We start from the raw sequence: 20617 nt of genomic DNA, 5'->3' as shown, positions 1-20617 counted from the left end.
AATTCATTGATCAGCTGATTTTATACAAAGGTTAAAGTCATAAATGGTAATGAGTGGTTTAGTTATAATATCTGTATGTTTTTTGTTGAGGTTAAGTCTGACAAGCACAAGTTTTTGTGCTATCTTCTCTGTTATCAAAGAACGACAAAAATGTTGTAGCATTATTTGTTGGAAACTACCCATTTAAGTACTGATTTGGAGAGCGAGGTCTAATGCGAAGTTTAAATTACACTTTGGTAAAGATGCGATTCCAACATTTTACTAACCCACTGCGGGGTTTCCAGGTTTCAGTACTGTCAATATGTATCTTTTTTATTTATGAAATTGTAATATATATATATATATATATATATATATATATTATTATTATTATTATTATTATTATTATTATTATTATTATTATAACTGTGCATTAAGAAAAGTAAAAATAAAAATTAATGATTTGTTTTGTTTTTATTATGTAATAGAGAGAACAGAAATTACATACCATATGTTTTAAATGTTATGTTATTTTTTTTTTAGTCGGCTACCATGTCTTTATAACTTTATGTACGAAAACAAAGTGTTGTATTCTGTCCTTGTAGTCAACAGCTGTGTAATTACTAACATTAAGCTTTTGAGTTCTGTCCGCATGCACAGCAATTTTCCAAAATCGATTCGAATGTGCATTGCAGTGCCATCTATAGATAAGAATGTGTACTATGTCATGCCTATGAGTGCTCCAGTGTGAGCAGCATGGTGAAGAGGGAAGGTACTGTACCGTTCGTTTGAACGACTCAACGACTCCGACTCATCACCACTGGTGACTGTTATTTCGGAACTGTTATTTGGAACATAGTGTTTTTTCGGAACCGGAACAGTCGGAACTGTTCCGGGAAAAGAACAACTTCGCCCATCACTATTGACTAGTTGTTAGAGCCCAAGTTTCTGATCCATATAGCAAAGTTGGAATGACCATTGTTTTGTAGAATTTCAAAATTGTGTCTTGCCGGACCTTTTTAAACAGTGTACTTCTAATTGTTCTTAGCAGCTGTTGAAATCTGGCTAATTTATTATCTATATCTCGAGAATGAATATAGGAGAGATTACAACCAAGAAAAGTGAAAGCATTTACTTGCTCTACTCCAAAGTTATTGATAACTATTTTAGTTCTTATAGAATTTTTACCATAAAAACAGAAACAATTGCAATGGATCAATTATGTCTATCTGTACTTAGTTGTTAATTGAATATTCTAACCGAATATTTCAGACTATTAAATCTAATCTATTCTATCTAACCACAAATATGCATCTACTTAATTTAATATGCGTCCGTACCTTACCTATGTCTCATGTGTCAAAATATCTAATCTCATTAAATCAAACTATAATCATTATAATCTGTCTAACCTATCCAGCCGCGGTCTTAATTCCAGGGATTTATTTCTTGAGATATTTCAAACAAAAAAGTTTAATATACTTTTGCTCGTTTATGCTTCATTTCCGAGATAAAAAATGTTTTATATTAAACATTTTATAGCGCGTTTCCCAATATGCTCAGTCAATTTAAGAGAGCACTGTATTATGATAATAAATTACTTCAAGAATTTTTGTTTTGTCCTTTAAATGTGCAGGAGTATTTGTCGTATTATTCAAACAGTCCATTGTATGCAGAAATTTGATCTTAGCAAATGTAAGTTTTCGTTCTGCAAAGGAATTTTACAATGTTACATTTATTCGGATCAAATTTTTATAATACACCACGGAAATCAAGTTAAATTAAAAGTAGGTTTGCAAAATGTAAATGTTAGCTTTATTAATACAATTAGAACACCGGACTTAGGTATTTGTAACGCTTTAGAATAACAGCCAGAGATTAAAAAAAAATATATATATATATCCAATATCTTCCATAATTTTTGTATATTGACACATAGATGATAGAAATTACTTCAAAATATAGATTCACAGGAAGAACAGAAATTAAATATGAAATGACAATAAATGTTTATGAAGCCAGTAAAATCGTGCAAAGTATGAAGGCAAATGAAGAAGAGTTAAATCATATTTATCTGTAGAAGTTAATGTAATACTCGTATATTACTAACACTTATAAAGATGAAAAATACACTTGCATGCAATGAATGCGTTTGTATAATATCACAAATATTTATGCTTATACAGGGTGTTCCATAATTCCTATTACAAACTTCTAGGAGTTGTAGAGGGGACTAAGTAGATAAAATTTTGATTAGGAACCCATGTCCGGAAATGTATCGTTTCGATGCAAAATAAGTTTAAAAATCGAATCGATTTCACATCTCCCACTTCACTGTAGACATTGAGCTCTTGCCAATGTGCACTACAAGAGTGGTTCCACGTACCGCCCAACGGGTCCCAGGTACTTGACCTTTCTGCAAGAGGTACTGGTAGAGTTATGTGAAGATTTGCTACTGATACTACGTCAGAAAATGTGGTCCCAACATGATGGCGCACTTTTCACTTATCATCTGCGAACATCTCTACCAAACATTCAGGGAAAGGTGGATAAGTCGAGGTGGTGCAACCCCTTGGCCATCATGGTCGCCAGATTTAACTCCTCTCGACTTTTTTCTTTGGGACAACATGAAGAACCTTGTTTATGAGACTCCTGTAGAGTCGGAGGAAGATCTTCATTGCCTCTAGTGAAGTGGGAGATGTGAAATCTATTCGAGTTTCAAACTTATTTTACATCGAAACGATATATTTCCCCACATGGGTTCCTAATTAAAACTTTATCAACTTAGTCCCCTCTACAACCCCTAGAAGTTTGTAATAGGAATTATGAAACACCCTGTATAAATGTGCATAAAGGCATAGGAATACTTTTAATGATGAGATGACTCTTGTGGAACGTAGGCGACTGAAAATTTTATTTCCAGTGTCTGAAACAATTAATTGGAAACCATCTAGGATTCAATATACGAAAAATTGGACTCTCTGTATGATTAAAATAAGTATATGACAAAGTAAATATGTATGAATGGCGGAATATAATGAGAGACGGGAGCAGAAAGTGAGTACACAGAATATAGGCTACAATTTATACAAAAATCTGAATAAATAAAAGGACATAACTATATACGGTATTATTAAGTACACATAGATATTTTCTGCGGAACTTTTGACAACATTCGAAACTGGAATAATTTCACTGTTCATTGGACACAAATGTATATTATATAACTCACATCGTATGTGAATACGAAGCCATAGTTGCTTGCAACTTGATGAAATGCTAATAGAGCAGAGGTATAATGACGTAGCCCAGGCAAGAATAAGTGAATATACCGTTTGAATTAACTTTTACACCTTTTACTTCCTGCAATGAAACTTAGGAATATTTTACGTTCTTTCAGATTGTAATCTTTATAATCAGTCTCTTATAAAATTAAGTACGGATTCTTTTTCAAGAGATGAAATGAGTATAAATTTAGTAAAATTAAAAATTTAGTTTCTACATATCCTGCATTTGTTTTGTTTTTGAATTTGGTATAGTGATTAGACAATACTTCTAGATCAGTAAACAATTTTTAGAATAAAAAAACGTTCAATGTTAATGGTAATTGTATTTTTAAATTTGGCTGTGCAATTTGTGCAGGTAAAAATTGGTTTCGTTGATATCTTGTTCAATTTTGAATATTTTTAGTGCTTTCGTTTATATTTTATTCATAATGCGTGTGTTAATAAATTCTGATATTATCAACTCAATGCATAAAAACACAAGAAATCACTTGGAATATTTTGTCATTAACTGTAAAATTTAGGTACTTTTTACACAAAAATTGTTAATGAAAAAATAACTTGTAATGATAAAGCAATGGTAACGACAGAGCTTGTTCTTCTGTATGAAATACACTTGCATGCAAAATGTCTTGAATTTATCTAAAAAGTGTGGGACTTATGAGGAAAACGGTTCTGGAAAATTTAAGTCACGGTAAGTGAGTGACACAGTAACAGAAGATGAGTTGTCCATATTTAAATGACGAAGTCAATTGACCTCATGATTTAGGTCATAAACTCGAAAAGTATTACAGATACTTAAACATTTGTTCACCCTACTATTGAGAAAAGTCCATTGAACAAAACAAAATTCAGTTTTTAGACTTCCGAAGGTGTATAGGGTAAAGGTTTGGTAATATTGTGGTACGAGTGATATTGTGATAAATTAGTTCTTTTTGAGAATTTATTACAATTTTACTGAGTGAGGGAAGAACCGATTTTGTGCAGAAACGTGTCCAGAGTATTCCCTTAGTACGTTGACGCAAAAAAACCGATCTTCCTCTCGCTGAGTAAAATTGTAATAAATTCTCAAAAAGAATATCACAATATTACTCATATCACAATTTACCAATCTTTACCCAATATCCCCTTCAGTTCCAGGACACGCTGCAGTACTCAACAGTCTGCTTCTGTATATATTTACTTTCAAAGAGTAAAATCTCTTATAATCAATCATACTTCACTTTCACAAAATCTAAGATAACTAGGTGCCAGAAGAGGCACAGATATAAAGCGAATATCCGATATCCACGATGAAATTTACAATGATTTAAATTAAGTTCATTGATACATCTGAAGACACTACTGGTGAAACTTCTCATATAAGTTCAATGATCAATGTCTTTAAGTACAACCAGTAGACCTATGTTATACTATATTCCATGCTATGTTGATCAACTATAAATCCTGTAACCACGTTCGGTCTTAATGGTTCAAAATAAAAATATAAAGCCTAGTTGACACCCAAACTTCTATTGTGTTCTTGTAATGTAGCTAAAATGCAAACTTTAATCGCTATTCTTTAATGAAGTCATACTCCCCATTGTTGTATAACACAAGTTGTTTTGCTACAGAAAGAGGTTAACAACTTATAAAAAACAGAGGGAGAGTCGGTGCTGAAACAAGGGGCTCTCGAACTCAAGTACAGATTAATATCATCCTCTTGGGGGAAGGGAAGAGTGGGGATCTCGAACCAGCAACCACTTAACGCATGAAGAAGTTAAGTCTCTCCCATAATAGGGCTCCACCCAACACCTCGAAAGAGGCAGTCACTTCCATAAGAAGTAGAAAAGAACTTAAGAAGCTCATTCCTTTTTCATGAATTGAAATGAAGGAAAAGTTGTACCAATTCAACTGCATTAATATTCGAAAATCATTGGAGAATCTAATCTTCATTATGGGACACAATGTGGCAAAAAAGAGCTAAAAATGGTTTAAGTAAACTAAGTAACTCCCAAGCAATAAGTTGCTTAGACTAAAGTGGCGAAACAGTTAAACAATGTAAATACCAAACTTTAATTATAAAGCTAAACAATCTAATATTTATATTCTATACATAAAAAGTGTATGAAAATTGCTGTAAATATCTTTGGGAAGTATTTCTAACAACAATTCGTTGAAAAACTTTCATAATTATTATAAACATATTCCTGAAAATGATTAATTTCAGAATTACTCTAGTTTATTGCTAATAATCTCCTAGTACAAGTGATACTAAGCAATTTATTATTAAAAACAACTTACTACAAAAATCCCACAAAGTGGCCTCCTCCTGTGTCGATACATCCCCTGAGTCTGCGTTCAATGCTTTGGCGTTGTCTGTTGAGAAACTCTTGGAGTGTTTCGTATAAATCCATTTAAGATACGCTGTCTCAGAACGTCGTTAGGTACAAGAGTTGTACAAATAAACTACGGACTTCAAAAGTGTTCATAGTTAAAAATATATTGTATTTATATCCGGCGATCGGACAGGTCATTCATATGGATCCTTCTCGACTAATCCATATGTATTTGTAGAAAACGGTGATTCAAATGACGACGAACTTTTAGACTAAATTGAGCAGGAGAGTTGTCATGCAAATACCACATTCGAGGTTAACATTTAGAGGTACATCATCAATTAAATGGTGCTTGTTTCTGAGAAATTGCCCATATCTGACTCCTGTCAGACGTAAGCAATAGGGACTAAATAGGATGAAAATAAAATAAACGAAAATAAATTTCATGGCGTGTTCTAAAGAAAACATAAAAAAATGAAAGCAATTTGAGTTACTAATCTTCAGGAGTCGAAGAGTCGTTGTAAGAAGTAACTCTGAAATTAAACATCTTCAGGTTAATGTTTACATGCGAGTTTTCCAATGTTTTGTTGTTAAAGATACGCCGTAAAAATATTTGATACCAATTTGTATGTGTATATATACAGAGAGTTTCAAAAATACGGGGCATAATTTCAGGTATGTATTTCCCACATGTAGATAATCAAAATAGTTTATTACAACATGTGTCCGGAAATACTTTATTTCCTAGTTATGGCCTTCACAACATTGAAATTCACCGGAACGTTTTTCTTTCAGTAGGTCGTTGCCGTCAAAGGAGACATTAAGAGGGCACTCTGACAGTTCATTCCGAGGCGAAGGTTACATTCAGTATTGTGTAGGCGTTAGACTGTGCGACATGTATTCAAATCAAGAGCTGGCAGAGATACACTTCATGTACGGTAAGGCGGACGGCAATGCTGCGCTGGCTCGTCATTTGTACCAGGAGAGGTACCCACAGCGACAATGTCCACATCGGAAGACCTTTGTACGTCTCCATTACCGTCTGTGCAAGTATGGAAAATTTAACTCTCCTGGTTTGGGAAAGGGACGACCAAGATCTACAACTCCAGAGTCGTAAGGCTCACCGGTACATGGATCGAAGGTTTCCTGATCGATGGATAGGTAGAGGTGGCCCAATTGCTTGGCCTCCACGCTCACCTCATCTGAACCCTCTCGATTTCTACTTGTGGGGCCATTTAAAATCATTGGTTTATTCGTCTCCGGTCCCTGATTTGGAATCCCTTCGGAATCGAATTGTGGCATGTTCTGAGGACATACAGTACGCAATACTCCTGGAGTTTGGGATCGTGTTCGCAGATCAATGAGACATCGATGTGAGGTCTGTATTCAAGCAGGAGGTGGACATTTTGAACATCTTCTGTAATGACAACGACCTGCGGAAAGAAAAACGTTCCGGTGAAATTCAAAGTTGTGAAGGCCATAACTCGGAAATGAAGCATTTCCGGACACATGTTGTAATTAACTATTTTGATTGTCTACATGTGGGAAATACATACCTGAAATTATGCCCCGTATTTTTAAACACCCTGTATATATATGATTATACAAATGTTTACTTTTAATCTACAAATAGGTTAACTGTGATGGAAAAGAACGAAAACGCTTCAAAAACTTTCTTTTCTATTTCAGCCTTTTTCTCAGAATAAGAGTTTTGTTTAGCATCATTGTACCGGAGTTTGAAGTGACAAATTTAAACTGTACTCCTCATGTCACCAACGCATGATAAAAAAAATTACCGATGCTGTTGTTAAAGCCATCAACAAAAGTGTAACGGTGGTTCACTTTTTCTGATACTCAGTTAATGAACAAGTTGATGATGGTACGGTTGCTTGTAATTATATTTCCGTAAGATTCTTAACAAGATACAGTGAGGAACTCCATCCTAATTTTCTGCTACTTCTTCGTTGATCCTTTTCTACGAGCTCCAAACTCCATTGTTCTATTTCTTGAATGTCGGGTGGTTAGGTGAGCCTCTTCCTAAAAATACACCACATTTCCTATGTACGACAAGCTGTACAGCGGCGATAATTATGCGACCACGTGCTTCCCTATTATATGGAAATTGAGTTATGTAGCTTCGCGTTGTTGCTCTGGAATTCTGTCCGATTCTTCCTTAGGTTATCAGCATGTTTAATTAGTTTTGATTTGTGAATTATTCCGTGTTTCATCGCTAAGAGAGAATCACTGCCCTCTAGCCACTAAACGTTCAGTTGCTTCGCAACAAGTTCAACGATTGCTGTGACACGGCCTTCCGTACCTCTCTGAATGAAAGGGTTGTGTTTTACAGGGACACCACAGTCTAGTATATACAGTCACGAAGCTCGAGCTTTGAGGGTGCTAGGAAAAACAGACTGTGCCGGTACTATTTCGCATTGTCTGTAATGGGGCGATAGAACCGATCCTAGTGGTGAGAAACTATCTATGGATGCATATTTACTACGTATTGCGCTTCGTGACTGTATATACTAGATTGTGGAAACACTTCAATTACATCATAAGAGACCTATCACATGTTTTCTCTATGTTTCCAATTGTAATTCTTTACATAAATCACGATTTTGTTGAATTTAAAAATAGAAGTCGCACTGTAGCTTTAGTTTTAGAGAAAAACCGTAGAGAATGTAATCAGTTTATTGTAAACTTTTATTAAATGTGCTCGTTTGTTACTGTAATAATTTATCAAATAATAACACCTCAAATGTCTCATATAAATTATTTTATGGCGGTGAAACTAGCTCTTTCAAAAGTAAAAATATTACTACAATATTACTTTCAATTAACCATGTGGAATCACCTCTGAAGCTATGGACAATCCGTCGGTATGTTGGTCAATAAGTCAATATATTGGTAAATCAGTTAATATTTGAGTAAGTAAGTCAATATGATAGTCAATAAGTTAATATATTTGTCAATAAGTCAAAATATTTATAAATCAATTAGTATGTTATTAAATCAGTCAATATATTCGTAAATCAGTTAATATATTAGGAAATCAGTCAATATGGTTATCAATCAGTCAGTAATTTGGTCAACGACTATATACCCAATATATTGGATAATTTATATCGAATCCTCGGCCTCACTTCATCTCGCCAAAAAATTGTAATCTTGTAAATACCTAGCAACTCCGCGTACAATTCGACCTATGGAAAGAAGTGGGCATATCTAACGGTATGCCTACAGTATATATATATTTTTTTCACGCTCGTTCAAACACTCTAGGCAGGCTTGCAGAATTGGGCGTCACTCATCGGATACGTCACTTACCCCTTACGTCCATCCCCGCGTCATTGACTTGGTAGGGGAGGGGATCTGTATTCAGTGTCTGTCTTATGTGATTGCGTACGGGCCACAGATAAGTTAATCTCAACGCCGGTGGACTGTGGACGGGGAACCAACGCTTTCTCCATGCCTTCCACCCTTTTTCGCCAGTTCTGTATCCCTGCTCTAGAAGAAGCTCTGGCATTGATAATGAATCTCAAACTAACCAGATACCGATTAATGTGACTGACAAAAGGGTATAGAGGTAGAAATTTTGACATATGCTATGCTTATAACAAAATTTTAAGAGGTGAAAAACACCGTTACCCCAAAGAAGAATCAATTACTAATAGGTCTACATAAAAATGGCAGAAGTAGGATATAGCATTTGAACGTAGGTCTATATGTATTTTATAAAATAAAGTCATACCTAGTGCAATAAAGAGAAACGATAACTGTTAATTTCAAATTATTCATAAATGCGGGTTTGTCGGTACTTTCAGTCACTCCCTTCATAAGCAAGCATTTTTCGAAGACTTGAATGCGACAGACTCTGATATGTTACTATTAACATCTGTGCGTCAATTGAGATTGGTAATGAAAACATATTCCATTGAAGAGATACTTCTGAAAAATCCAAGAACATCATTTCTGTCCAATAAGATTAAAATTTGTGAGACTATGCGAAAATGTTAAGAAAAGAAAATGATTATTATATTGAAACTTCAATGTCCTTAAAACATCTTAGACACAAAAGTTATGAATTTTTTGTAAATACACCCTCCTATAGGGGCAGTTCTTCTTACACATATGTAATCAGAGTTTGTATACAAAAAAAAAATATGCAGTAGGCCTATGTAACTACTGTATAAAGTTTCATGAAAATCCGTTAGATAGGAGAAAAGTTACCAATTTTATCTAAATGCACTCCCCTGTAAGGGTAGTTAAACATATACAAATGTAATCAGAGTTTGTATACAAAACAAATATGCTACCTGTAACTACTGTATAAAGTTTCATAAAAATCCGTTAGATAGGAGAAAAGTTACTAATTTTATCTAAATGCACTCCCCTGTAAGGGGTAGTTAAACGTACACAAATGTAATCAGAGTTTGTATACAAAACAAATATGCTACCTGTAACTACTATATAAAGTTTCATAAAAATCCGTTAGATAGGAGGAAAGTTACTAATTTTATCTAAATGCACTCCCCTGTAAGGGGTAGTTAAACTTATACAAATGTAATCAGAGTTTGTATACAAAACAAATATGCTACCTGTAACTACTGTATAAAGTTTCATAAAAATCCGTTAGATAGGAGGAAAGTTACTAATTTTATCTAAATGCACTCCCCTGTAAGGGGCAGTTAAACGTATACAAATGTAATCAGAGTTTGTATACAAAACAAATATGCTACCTGTAACTACTGTATAAAGTTTCATAAAAATCCGTTAGATAGAAGGAAAGATACTAATTTTATCTAAATGCACTCCCCTGTAAGGGGTAGTTAAACGTATACAAATGTAATCAGAGTTTGTATACAAAACAGATATGCTACCCGTAACTACTATATAAAGTTTCATAAAAATCCGTTAGATAGGAGGAAAGTTACTAATTTTATCTAAATGCACTCCCCTGTAAGGGGTAGTTAAACGTATACAAATGTAATCAGAGTTTGTATACAAAACAGATATGCTACCCGTAACTACTGTATAAAGTTTCATAAAAATCCGTTAGATAGGAGAAAAGGTACTAATTTTATCTAAATGCACTCCTCTGTAAGGGTAGTTAAACATATACAAATGTAATCAGAGTTTGTATACAAAACAAATATGCTACCTGTAACTACTGTATAAAGTTTCATAAAAATCCGTTAGATAGGAGAAAAGTTACTAATTTTATCTGAATGCACCCCCTATAAGGGATAGTTTCCCTTATACAAACGCAATCAGAGTTTGTAAACAAAACAAATATACTACCTGTAACTACTGCATAAAATTTCATGAAAATTTGTTGGGAGAAAAGTCATTAATTTTGTCTAATTGCACCCCCCCCTATAAAGGGTAGTTCCCATTATACTAACGTAATAATAGTTTGTATTCGAAATAAATATGCTACCTGCAACTACTGTATAAAGTTTCATAAAATCTGTTAGGTAGTTGAAAAGTTATTAGTTTGTCCCGCTAAATTTCTGTTTTGGTCCACTGTGAGTCGGTTGGTATATCAGTCAATGAATCAATGGGCCAATTGATTGGTCGGTCGGCCGATCAGTCAATGAAAAAATTGTAATACTAAATATAAATTCATGGATGAACAAAGTAAATTAATGAGCGCTCAATCAGTTCCCGTCAGTACTCACAAGGGCTCCTTCTCCAGCACCAGTTCCTCGAAGTCCAGCACCAAGCGATACCCCGGCGGGGCAATAATCTCGGTGTCGCACTCCGCGTTGTCCGGGTACTGGTGCGGGAACCCAGGACTCACTACCGTGGCTCTCGGCTGCTCCCGACTCAGAGTCACCGACCTGTTGCACTCCGGGGGCCACACCTCCTTGATGGTTACTGCGCACACAAACCAAACACAAGGACTCAGACACAGTTCTGTGCGGGCAGTCTGCTGACATGCATGTCACTCTAATGTTACTTTGAGTGGAGACTTTCACCGTACTCCGAATCTCACTGGACCGGTGGACAACAATGACGTCACGCTGCACCGGAATAGGAACAAAACTGCTGGAAGGATCGATGGCTGTCATGGCGACTGTATAAGTTGCTATCTGTGCTACGCTAACAAAATTTTGCGAAATTTCCTTACTGCCATCTCGTTCAAAGAAAAGACAGCATAAACAATTTATTTCTTGAACCAGTAGTAATAACTGGCATTGACATGTTCGCTCATAAGTCACTAACATATTGTTTTTACGTTGTGCTCATTACAAACAATACAGCAGAACTAAAGCAGAACACACCGCCATGACACAACAGTGCAAATTGTTATTCGTCTGCTAATTCCCGCCCTATACAAGAACCAATCAGATTCACTGATGGCGTCTGATGGAGACTGCCACCACCTCTGCAAGTTGATGGCACCGGTGCAACACCGGTGGAGCATCATTGACGTCATCGGTGGAATTCGGAACACCGTGATGCCATCAGATTGCTTACCGGTGAGATTCGGAATACGCTCTTTGCAACCGTAGCCAAAATGTTAGAGCGGAAACGATGACATGCATGTCATTGAAGTTTGTCAAATTGCAGACTTTAAATTAAAAGGACAGGGCCATGTTCATAGTCGGTACAATATAACGTGAGAGTCGTGAGGTATTAAGTTGCAACTTCATTATTTTGCCCTCATTACTTGCTTAAATTTTTTAGACAGATAGATTTGAATTGGATTGAATTCACGGGAGGAGGGCACTATGGCCCAGCACTGCGACTGGTTACGGTCTATTGCGTTAATCTTCAAGCTAAGCGCATTCCCAAACCACACCGGCTGACTACACTAAGATTCGCTGTGTACCCAAGTGCCGAGCAGGCAACCCCCCTCGTTCCTAGGCCAGCCCCCTCCGTGCGTCGCCAGCCAGTGATCGGGGAATGCTATGGAATGATGACGAAATGGAGAAAATGGTGACGGAATGATGTAAATACCTAATATGGGGGAAAACGGGAGAAACCCGAGAAAAAACCCCAACTGCGACCTCGTCCGCCACAAGTGTCACTATGAATTTTTCAATGAAAAATATCAGACCTGACCGGGATTAGATGGATGGATGGATGGATGGATGGATGGATGGATGGATAGGTAGATAGATAGATAGATAGATAGATAGATAGATAGATAGATAGATAGATAGATAGATAGATAGATAGATAGATAGATAGATAGATAGATAGATAGATAGATAGATAGATAGATAGATAGATAGATAGATAGATAGATAGATAGATAGATAGATGTGTGGGTGGGTGGGTGGATGGATCGATGGATAGACAGATGGACGGATAGACGTACTGACTGACGGACGGAGGGACGGATGGACAGACAGACATAGATGTATTTATTCTGCAATATTATACATACAGATACACTACACTATCAGAATTTGCCCTTAAATTCAGTGCACGGGTTTTATGACCGTACGTGCTTTCCAAAATAAGTCCTACTTTATAGGTTTCGCCCTCCTCACCTACGATTAAGTCCAACCACTCTCCATAAAACACACAGATTAATATGAACATTTTAAAAACAAAACACCTGTTACCATATATCCTAACCTAATATAGAAAGATTCATAAAAGTGTACAATTCAATAGCATCATTCCTTCGCTATTTCGTATCATAAACTTCAACAGCTTGCTTAAATTTAGTGATTTTCTAGCTCTTAGGTTCATGTCACTACTGTCAACACTTCCTCGAATACATGCATGTTACAGAAATCTCGACAGTTAGTTATTTTGTAACTGTTAGGTTGTCACAATTTGAAATATTAATCAGGCGAGGCAAGGTATCCTAAATTAAATTCCCCAGTTTTATTCAGTTGCAATATTGTGTGTCTAACTTAATATCGTCCAGATATATGATTATTATTTCTTTACAAAGCGAGTTATATTTGAAGTCACTGGTTTCACATCACTTCTTCTTTAAGCCCTACCCAAACACTTATTTAGTGAGTAACGGTTAGCATGCCTTGGCCGTGAAACGAGCGGACTCCGGTTAAAATTCTGTTTGGGACAAGTTATATGGTTGAGGTTTTTTTTGCAGGGGTTCCCTTCAATCCATTAATGTGCGACTTGTAAAAGATGAAATCTCGTAGTTGTTGGCTCGGCTGGAATTAATATAGGCCCATTTCATTATAATTCTTAAAAAGAAAAAAACAAGCCTCTAGAGGACACGCAGCTGAAGTTCTACAAAGTAATGGCAGTTCCTCTTTCAGTTATATCTGTGAAAGATAGACTAACAACATAGCTCATAAAAGAATAATTTAATCGACACAAATTAGATGATTTCTTCTGTGGCCGGATTTACAGCACTGTACGGGACAACTAAGCATTTTCAAGTGAAATGAAGGTTAGAAGAACAAAAACGTAAATGGTAACAATATGTCCAGAAAATGGAGAACAGACTACCGGTACTAAAATTTCTTCTACATTTTAAACTGGGAGGTTAGAGAAACTCTGGTAGGCGCAAACAAAAATGGAACTACTCACTCTTCTGTAACAGGAATAGAGCTAAGGTCTCAGTCCTTACTTACAAATGGCTTTTAAGGAACTCGCAGGTTCATTGCAGCCCTCACATAAGCCCGACATCGGTCTTTCTATCATCTTATCCAACCTCCCTCAAATCCATTTTAATATTATCCTCCCATCTACGTCTCGGCCTCCCCAAAGGTCTTTTCCCTCCGGTCTCCCAACTAACACTCTATATCAGCCGTGGCGAAAATGTAACTGACGAGCACATTGTGGCTCGCAATGATAGCTGTGCATGCCTCTTGCTCCCCCAACCTCCACCCTCTCACTCACTGCAGTCAAACTCCGTTCCATTTGTATTTATCTCTGACCTGCGAGTGGCGTATCGTCGCAATGTCTCTCGAAACCATGTACCTCTACAAAAACGAAAGTTTCAAGTAGGATGAGAGACGCATTTTTTTGCTGCCAATATGGTGAGAATATTAAATGTATGATTTGTTCACAAGTATTACGAGGAAAACGGTTGTATAACATAAAACAGCATTATACTACATATTACTCATGAAACATTAAAAGGTTTAGTGTTATTATTATTACCATTATTATTATTATTATTATTATTATTATTATTATTATTATTATTATTATTTCGATCCTTTTTGATCAGATGTACGAATAATGCGGTTAGGTCTTCAATTTAAACTCACAGATTTACAATGTAATGTTACAATGAAAGCTAGATGTAAGGACTTGACAAATGTTAAACTTTTCAAATCTTTGCCAAAAACTAAATATCCGAAGTTTCGTTCTTTCGCTTGCTCTGTTGAAGCCATGTTGGCTAGAACTTACGTTTGTGAAAAAAATTATTTTCAACAATGAAAATAGTAAAAATCTAATTTAGATTACGACTGATAGGCAAATACCTTCGTGATCAACTACGACTGGCAGTAAGTGACATAATTCCTGATTTTGAAACTCTGTCGCAGAAACATTCTGAAGACACTTAACTTTAGATTGTGATAATGTGTCCTATGTTTTCTTGTTCATTTCTTTCTTCGTTACACGTACTAAACATTAGTTTGTAACCTTACACTCTATAAAATTATATTTTATAGTGCTTGACGTAAGGAAAATGAAAATCCGTTAATAAGTCAGAGAGTTGCTTCACTTCCCCTTCGGGTGTCCGCCTCCCTCCATAGGTGCTGTGCACGTTGCAGGTTAGATAGTGGCTCGGCGTACGATTACATTTTCGCCACGGCTGCTCTATATGCATTTCTGGATTCGCCCATACGTGCTGCATGCACTGCCCATCTCAGACATCTGGATTTAATGTTCCTAATTATGTCAGTTAAGAAAACAACGCGTGCGTTGTGTAATTTTCTCCATTCTCCTGTAACTTCATCCCTTTCAGCCCCAAGTATTTTCTTAAGAGCCTTATTCTCAAAGACCCTTAATCTCTGTTCCTCTCTCAGGTCCCAGTTCTGGAAGATGATTATTTTAATGACGATGATGACAATAAATAATAATAATAATAATAATAATAATAATAATAATAATAATAATAATAATAATATTGTGAGAGAGAACTTTACTGCTTTTAAAATAAAGGCACTGTATTAATGATTACTCACTTCCGGTACGAAGTCTCTGACACAGGAACAAGTTTGGCGTCGAGCAGTCCCTGTCGTTCCACATGAAGGAGTGAGCCAGCCTCTCATTGGCTGAGGGCAAGTGATAGACCCTTCGGAGCTCCACGCAGTCTTGCTCGCTGTAACCGTCGTCATTGGGTTGCCGGTTGTAATGGTTGTGCTGCGCCCAACCGGGAAACCAATCTGCAAGCAACACAATATATGTACTGACATGTACCTCACAAGACTGCACCAAAGGCATAGTTCAGAGGGTACAAACTAGTTTCGTGATCCGAGGTCACATTTAAGGCTGGTTCACAATAAACCGGGAACGGAAACGAGAGCGAAAACGGAAATGAGAAAGAGAACGGAAATAATGTTAAAATAAATGTATTTCCGTTCTCGTTGTCGTTTCCGTTCCTGGTTTATTGTGAACCAGCCTTTAGGCATTGGCTAATTACTTGATTAAGTTTTCTTTTCAATTTCTCGATTTTAATTAGGTGTTAGGAAACCTCATGGCGCAACTTTTGACCTTACCAAGACACCATCCTCCTATAAACAAATTTTATTCTACTGACGCTTAATAACCGTGCAGTTGATACTACGTCTTTAAATATCCTCAAGAAGGACAAGAAAAAGATACGTGAAGAAGGACTGATAGTTACAGCTACATAGACAGGGTTAGCTTAGCAGCAGTCACATTATTGATTCTAATTAGTGTGTTTTTTATCTGTACCTTTCACCATGGAATTAGATTTCGTCACAAGGATAACTCGCTTGCTTTCCACGTGACTCAAATCTATAAATCGACCATTTTTAAGTGTAAATTAATAATTAGAGACTATACAATATCAAAACAATAGCAGTGGAAACAAAATAATATACAATATTGCGCAGTAAAAGTACTCATATAACGAAGTTTCACTACGTTTTATTTGCAATTATTCGTAACTTGGCTTCATCTCGCTATCACAAATTTCATCATTGACGCTAAATAACCTAGTATTTGATTCAGCGCTATTAAATAACCAATTAAAATTATTTCCAGAGATGAAGGATGGATAGAACAGAAAAAAATTCTCTCCGGCACCGGGACTCGAACCCGGGTTTTCAGCTCTAAGTGCTGACGCTTCATCCACTCAGCCACACCGGGTTCCAGTTCCGATGCCGGATCGAATCCCCTCAGTTTAAGTCACACCTCTCAGTTTTCTCTTTGGTGGCCTACCTCCCACATGCCTCAAGACCGCTGAGATTTCTCTGTTTAAGTTAAAATAGAGATGTAGCATCATGTAGCATAGTAATTATTTTATCATTTAAGGGAAGATGTAGGCCTATATATTGAGGCACGTAATTATGTTAACACTTGCTAATAAATAATAATAATAATAATAATAATAATAATAATAATAATACCTCTTATGCCTGTGTATTCAGCGTAATGCTCTGTAATGCTACTAATTGAACCATTGAGCAAAGCAACATATTACATTTTCTCAGACAAAACAGCGAATAAATTCCTCTTCCCATTCTGTACGAAACCTTCTGTTGCTGCTCGTAGAGACAGAGGGTTTGTAGAGAGAGACATGGTACCGACACTGCTTATCTTCAGTACGTGAGCGAGACAAAGAGCAATGTACAGGAAACTCGCCTTACTAGTATGAATGTCTTTGATTACACTATGTAATCACGATACCCAGTTTGGTCATCGCTGTTCTAAGTAGTTCCTAGGTATATAGCGGCTAGATTCTGGATATATGCTGGTAGATTCTCAAAAGATTTTATGTAGATTACGAAAAATTCTGGGTTTATTTTCGAAAATTACTGAACGTAATATTTTGTAAGATTTTGGGTACTGGTATATATTTATTCTCTTATTCTCGACAGATACAGGATAGAATATATCCTCGCGAATTGTTAGCAGACCTCGAGAAAATTCTCGATATATTCTGAGTAAATCTTTAGTAGGTTAGATTGTGGCTGGACTTGGGCAAATTCTAATTATATTTCGATTAGGTTATGGGTAGATTCTGAAAATATCTTGACTAGATCTTGAATAAACTCTGAGACGACCTCTTACCTCAGACAACAGATACTTTTTTTTTTTTTTTTTGCCTATGACGCTATGCTGGGTACATGTACAATAGTCATATGCAGATAGTGTATGCGGGATGATTTAAGGAAAAATGAAGAAGTTTCGTATCGGACTATATGGCACGTGCCGCGTCGTCCGTCTTTTGTGTACCTGGCAAGTACAGCAGCGTACAGAACGAAGGAACCCCAGTCCGTTCATAGTAACATTGCAACGCAATGTGTGCAGTTGTGTTATCCTGCTCAAGTATTTAGTACGAGTTGAATAGTGTAGTGCTGATCCATTCATAATGTCGAAGTCAAAACGTTAAATTCGCTCAGAGATACGAAATGGAATTAAGAAGTATGAGAGTGACATTTTACGTATTAACGAAGACAATATCGTGTGTAATGTATGTAAAATTGAAATGAAAACCAGAACAACTCAGGCTATAGAGAAACATTGCAACAGTACATAGCACAGGAAATGCGTTGAAATGAAATCTAAGGAACTATCATCATCATCATCATCATCATCATCATCATCCTCATCATCATCGTTTAGTTGTGCTGGTCTAAACGACATCTGCAACATGATGCTCAGTGCAAATATTCCTCTAAAGAAATTGAGTGATCCCCATTTTAGAGTTTTCCTTCAGAAATTCTCTCGATACAAAAACTGTTTAAGCGATAGGCGAAGACGATTCAGCTTCGACAACTTACGAGAATATATCGCCGTTTACTGCAACGCTGGTAATTGCATCAATGATGACGAGGACTGAACTTGCAAGGTATGTACTACATTACTTTTCTTTTCCTTCTGACTATACGAGGATGCAGTAGCATGTTGACGTCGTCTGTTTACGTTTAAAACCTGTTGAACCAATGGTCTGAATGAAAAAAAAATGTAACATATAGTAAATGTGCACTTACATTCAACGATAAGTAATCCCGCATCCACTGTCTAGTCATATGCCATAAAATAATCTCAATAGAAGATATGGATATGCCTACTCTTTCTTAAACTATTATGCAGAATATTTTTGGATAATTGTACTCATATCGTATTAACGCAGATATAATTATTGCTATTAAAATAAAGTGCAGTTATCCTTTTGCAGATTATACAGTCTCTCTAATTGGTCCGGAACTGATCAAACCGATGGTTTGTATCTGTTGTATTATAAGGCTCTAGTTAACCACAAAGAGATTCTTGTGTCGTTCATAGCAATTACTACACCGCAATGTATTGTTTGTATACAATAATCTTGTAATGCTTATCCTGAATATGCGGGGATTTAATTAAATACATTTGCACGGAAATGACTGCATTAAATCGTAATTACATTATTACCACTTTGAGTAAGTGGCTAATACCAATTCTGCCATTTCAATGCAAATGTTTACTTCTGAAGCACATGAGGAATCAGAGGCAGAATAACATACTGGGGCGCCAATCAGAATCCTCGAATAATAATTTGCTAATAATATCTTACTTAAATTAATCTGATCAAATAATCCGCGTATTTTTTTACACCTCAGAGCTGTAAAGTACTAAAAGAGTACAATTTATAATGTGCACTGGAAAACATTTTAACGCAGTCGGGGCCGTTGTTAACAATTACAGGTTAGGTTAAGGTGGCCCTGCTGTCTACATCTGGAAATGGACGAGTTGAAATAAGATGTGCGAACATTTCCCGGCCTGCAATTGTCGGTCGAACCCGCTGTGGCCCAATTTCTTTGCCGTACGTAGGCGGTTTTGGGCAAGCTAACGCGAAAGTAAGCATATCGTTAAATGTATGATCCGGGTCAGCTTACTTCATACCCTAAGGGTGAAACCTAACCATTTTTCCCCCATTACTACATATGAGCCGTTCAGAGCAAAAGTGGTGTAAGTCAAGAATGGGTAATGAGGGTTGAAATAAACATTCTGTAAAATACAGCGCAAAGTAGCAATTAATATTCACTTTATTTAAACTATTAATAGTCAGTGGATAGCAAGAACACATATTAATTGCTACTTTGCGCTGTATTTTACAGAATTTTTAATTTAAACCTCATTATTCAATTTTGACTTACACCACTTTCGCTCTGAACGGCTCATATACTGGTGGATTGTGGTGATTTTATAGTTTGCAGGTAGAATTTTCTTTTGCCAACTTCGTTTCGAATTTCGATACTGCTGTGGCGCCAGACCGAAAATTCTAGTCTTGCCTGGCCGCGTCGGTGAGTTTTGCGCGCGTCCGGCAGGAGAGAGGAGGCGCGCGGGGAGAGAGGAAGGCGAGCTTCAGTGGGCACTAGGGCGCGACGCGAGGAAAGGAGAGGGAAAGCTGCGAGACGCTGGCCGCTGTGCGGGGTGAGAACGACAAAAACCGACTGCGACGAATGTAAAGGAAACGTCTAGAGTCCGAGTGATGGGGAGGCCCAGAAAGTTCGCAAGCCACGCGAACCGATTGCTTTAGAAACTTCGAGGATCGAAGGTTCGAGAAGTGTGACCTAACAAATAAAAGCGAGCAGCCTTCGAGTCGGTCAAGCCAGTTTAGTTTGGACAGCCAATTCAGTTTGTGAATCAGCAACAGCGTCTAGGCGGAAGCAACGCGTCTGGGAGTCTTGGGTTCGACGTACCGTGAACTGTCTCTGAGGCCCAATTGTATAAAATTCCTTGACTAAAGATTAACTTTGATGTAAGATCGAAAAGTGACATTTCTGCTATTGTATAAAACTTTTCTGCGATCAAATTACCTTTGTTCAAATGTAATCAAAGTTCACATGAAAAGGATTTGGCAACATCGCATAAACAGGTAAAATATGTGATGCGCGGACCATGTTTCACAGG

General features: G+C 36.6%; 1 protein-coding gene across 1 annotated transcript in view; it reads right to left on the bottom strand.

Annotated features, from left to right (window-relative positions):
• The window catches only part of LOC138712994 (uncharacterized), a 576545-nt gene that overhangs the window by 106545 nt on the left and 449383 nt on the right, over nucleotides 1-20617 (bottom strand). The window contains exons 6-7 of the mRNA XM_069844675.1: nucleotides 15718-15918; nucleotides 11263-11461 (exon numbers count right to left, since the gene is read on the bottom strand). Coding sequence (XP_069700776.1) covers nucleotides 11263-11461; nucleotides 15718-15918 — 400 coding nt within the window. The remainder of the gene's footprint in view (nucleotides 1-11262; nucleotides 11462-15717; nucleotides 15919-20617) is intronic.

This window comes from Periplaneta americana, chromosome 14 (genome assembly GCF_040183065.1).
Source record: "Periplaneta americana isolate PAMFEO1 chromosome 14, P.americana_PAMFEO1_priV1, whole genome shotgun sequence".
NCBI lineage: Eukaryota > Metazoa > Arthropoda > Insecta > Blattodea > Blattidae > Periplaneta > Periplaneta americana.
The sequence above is the reverse complement of the archived record's forward strand: the minus strand, read 5'-3'. Positions and strand labels throughout refer to the sequence as shown.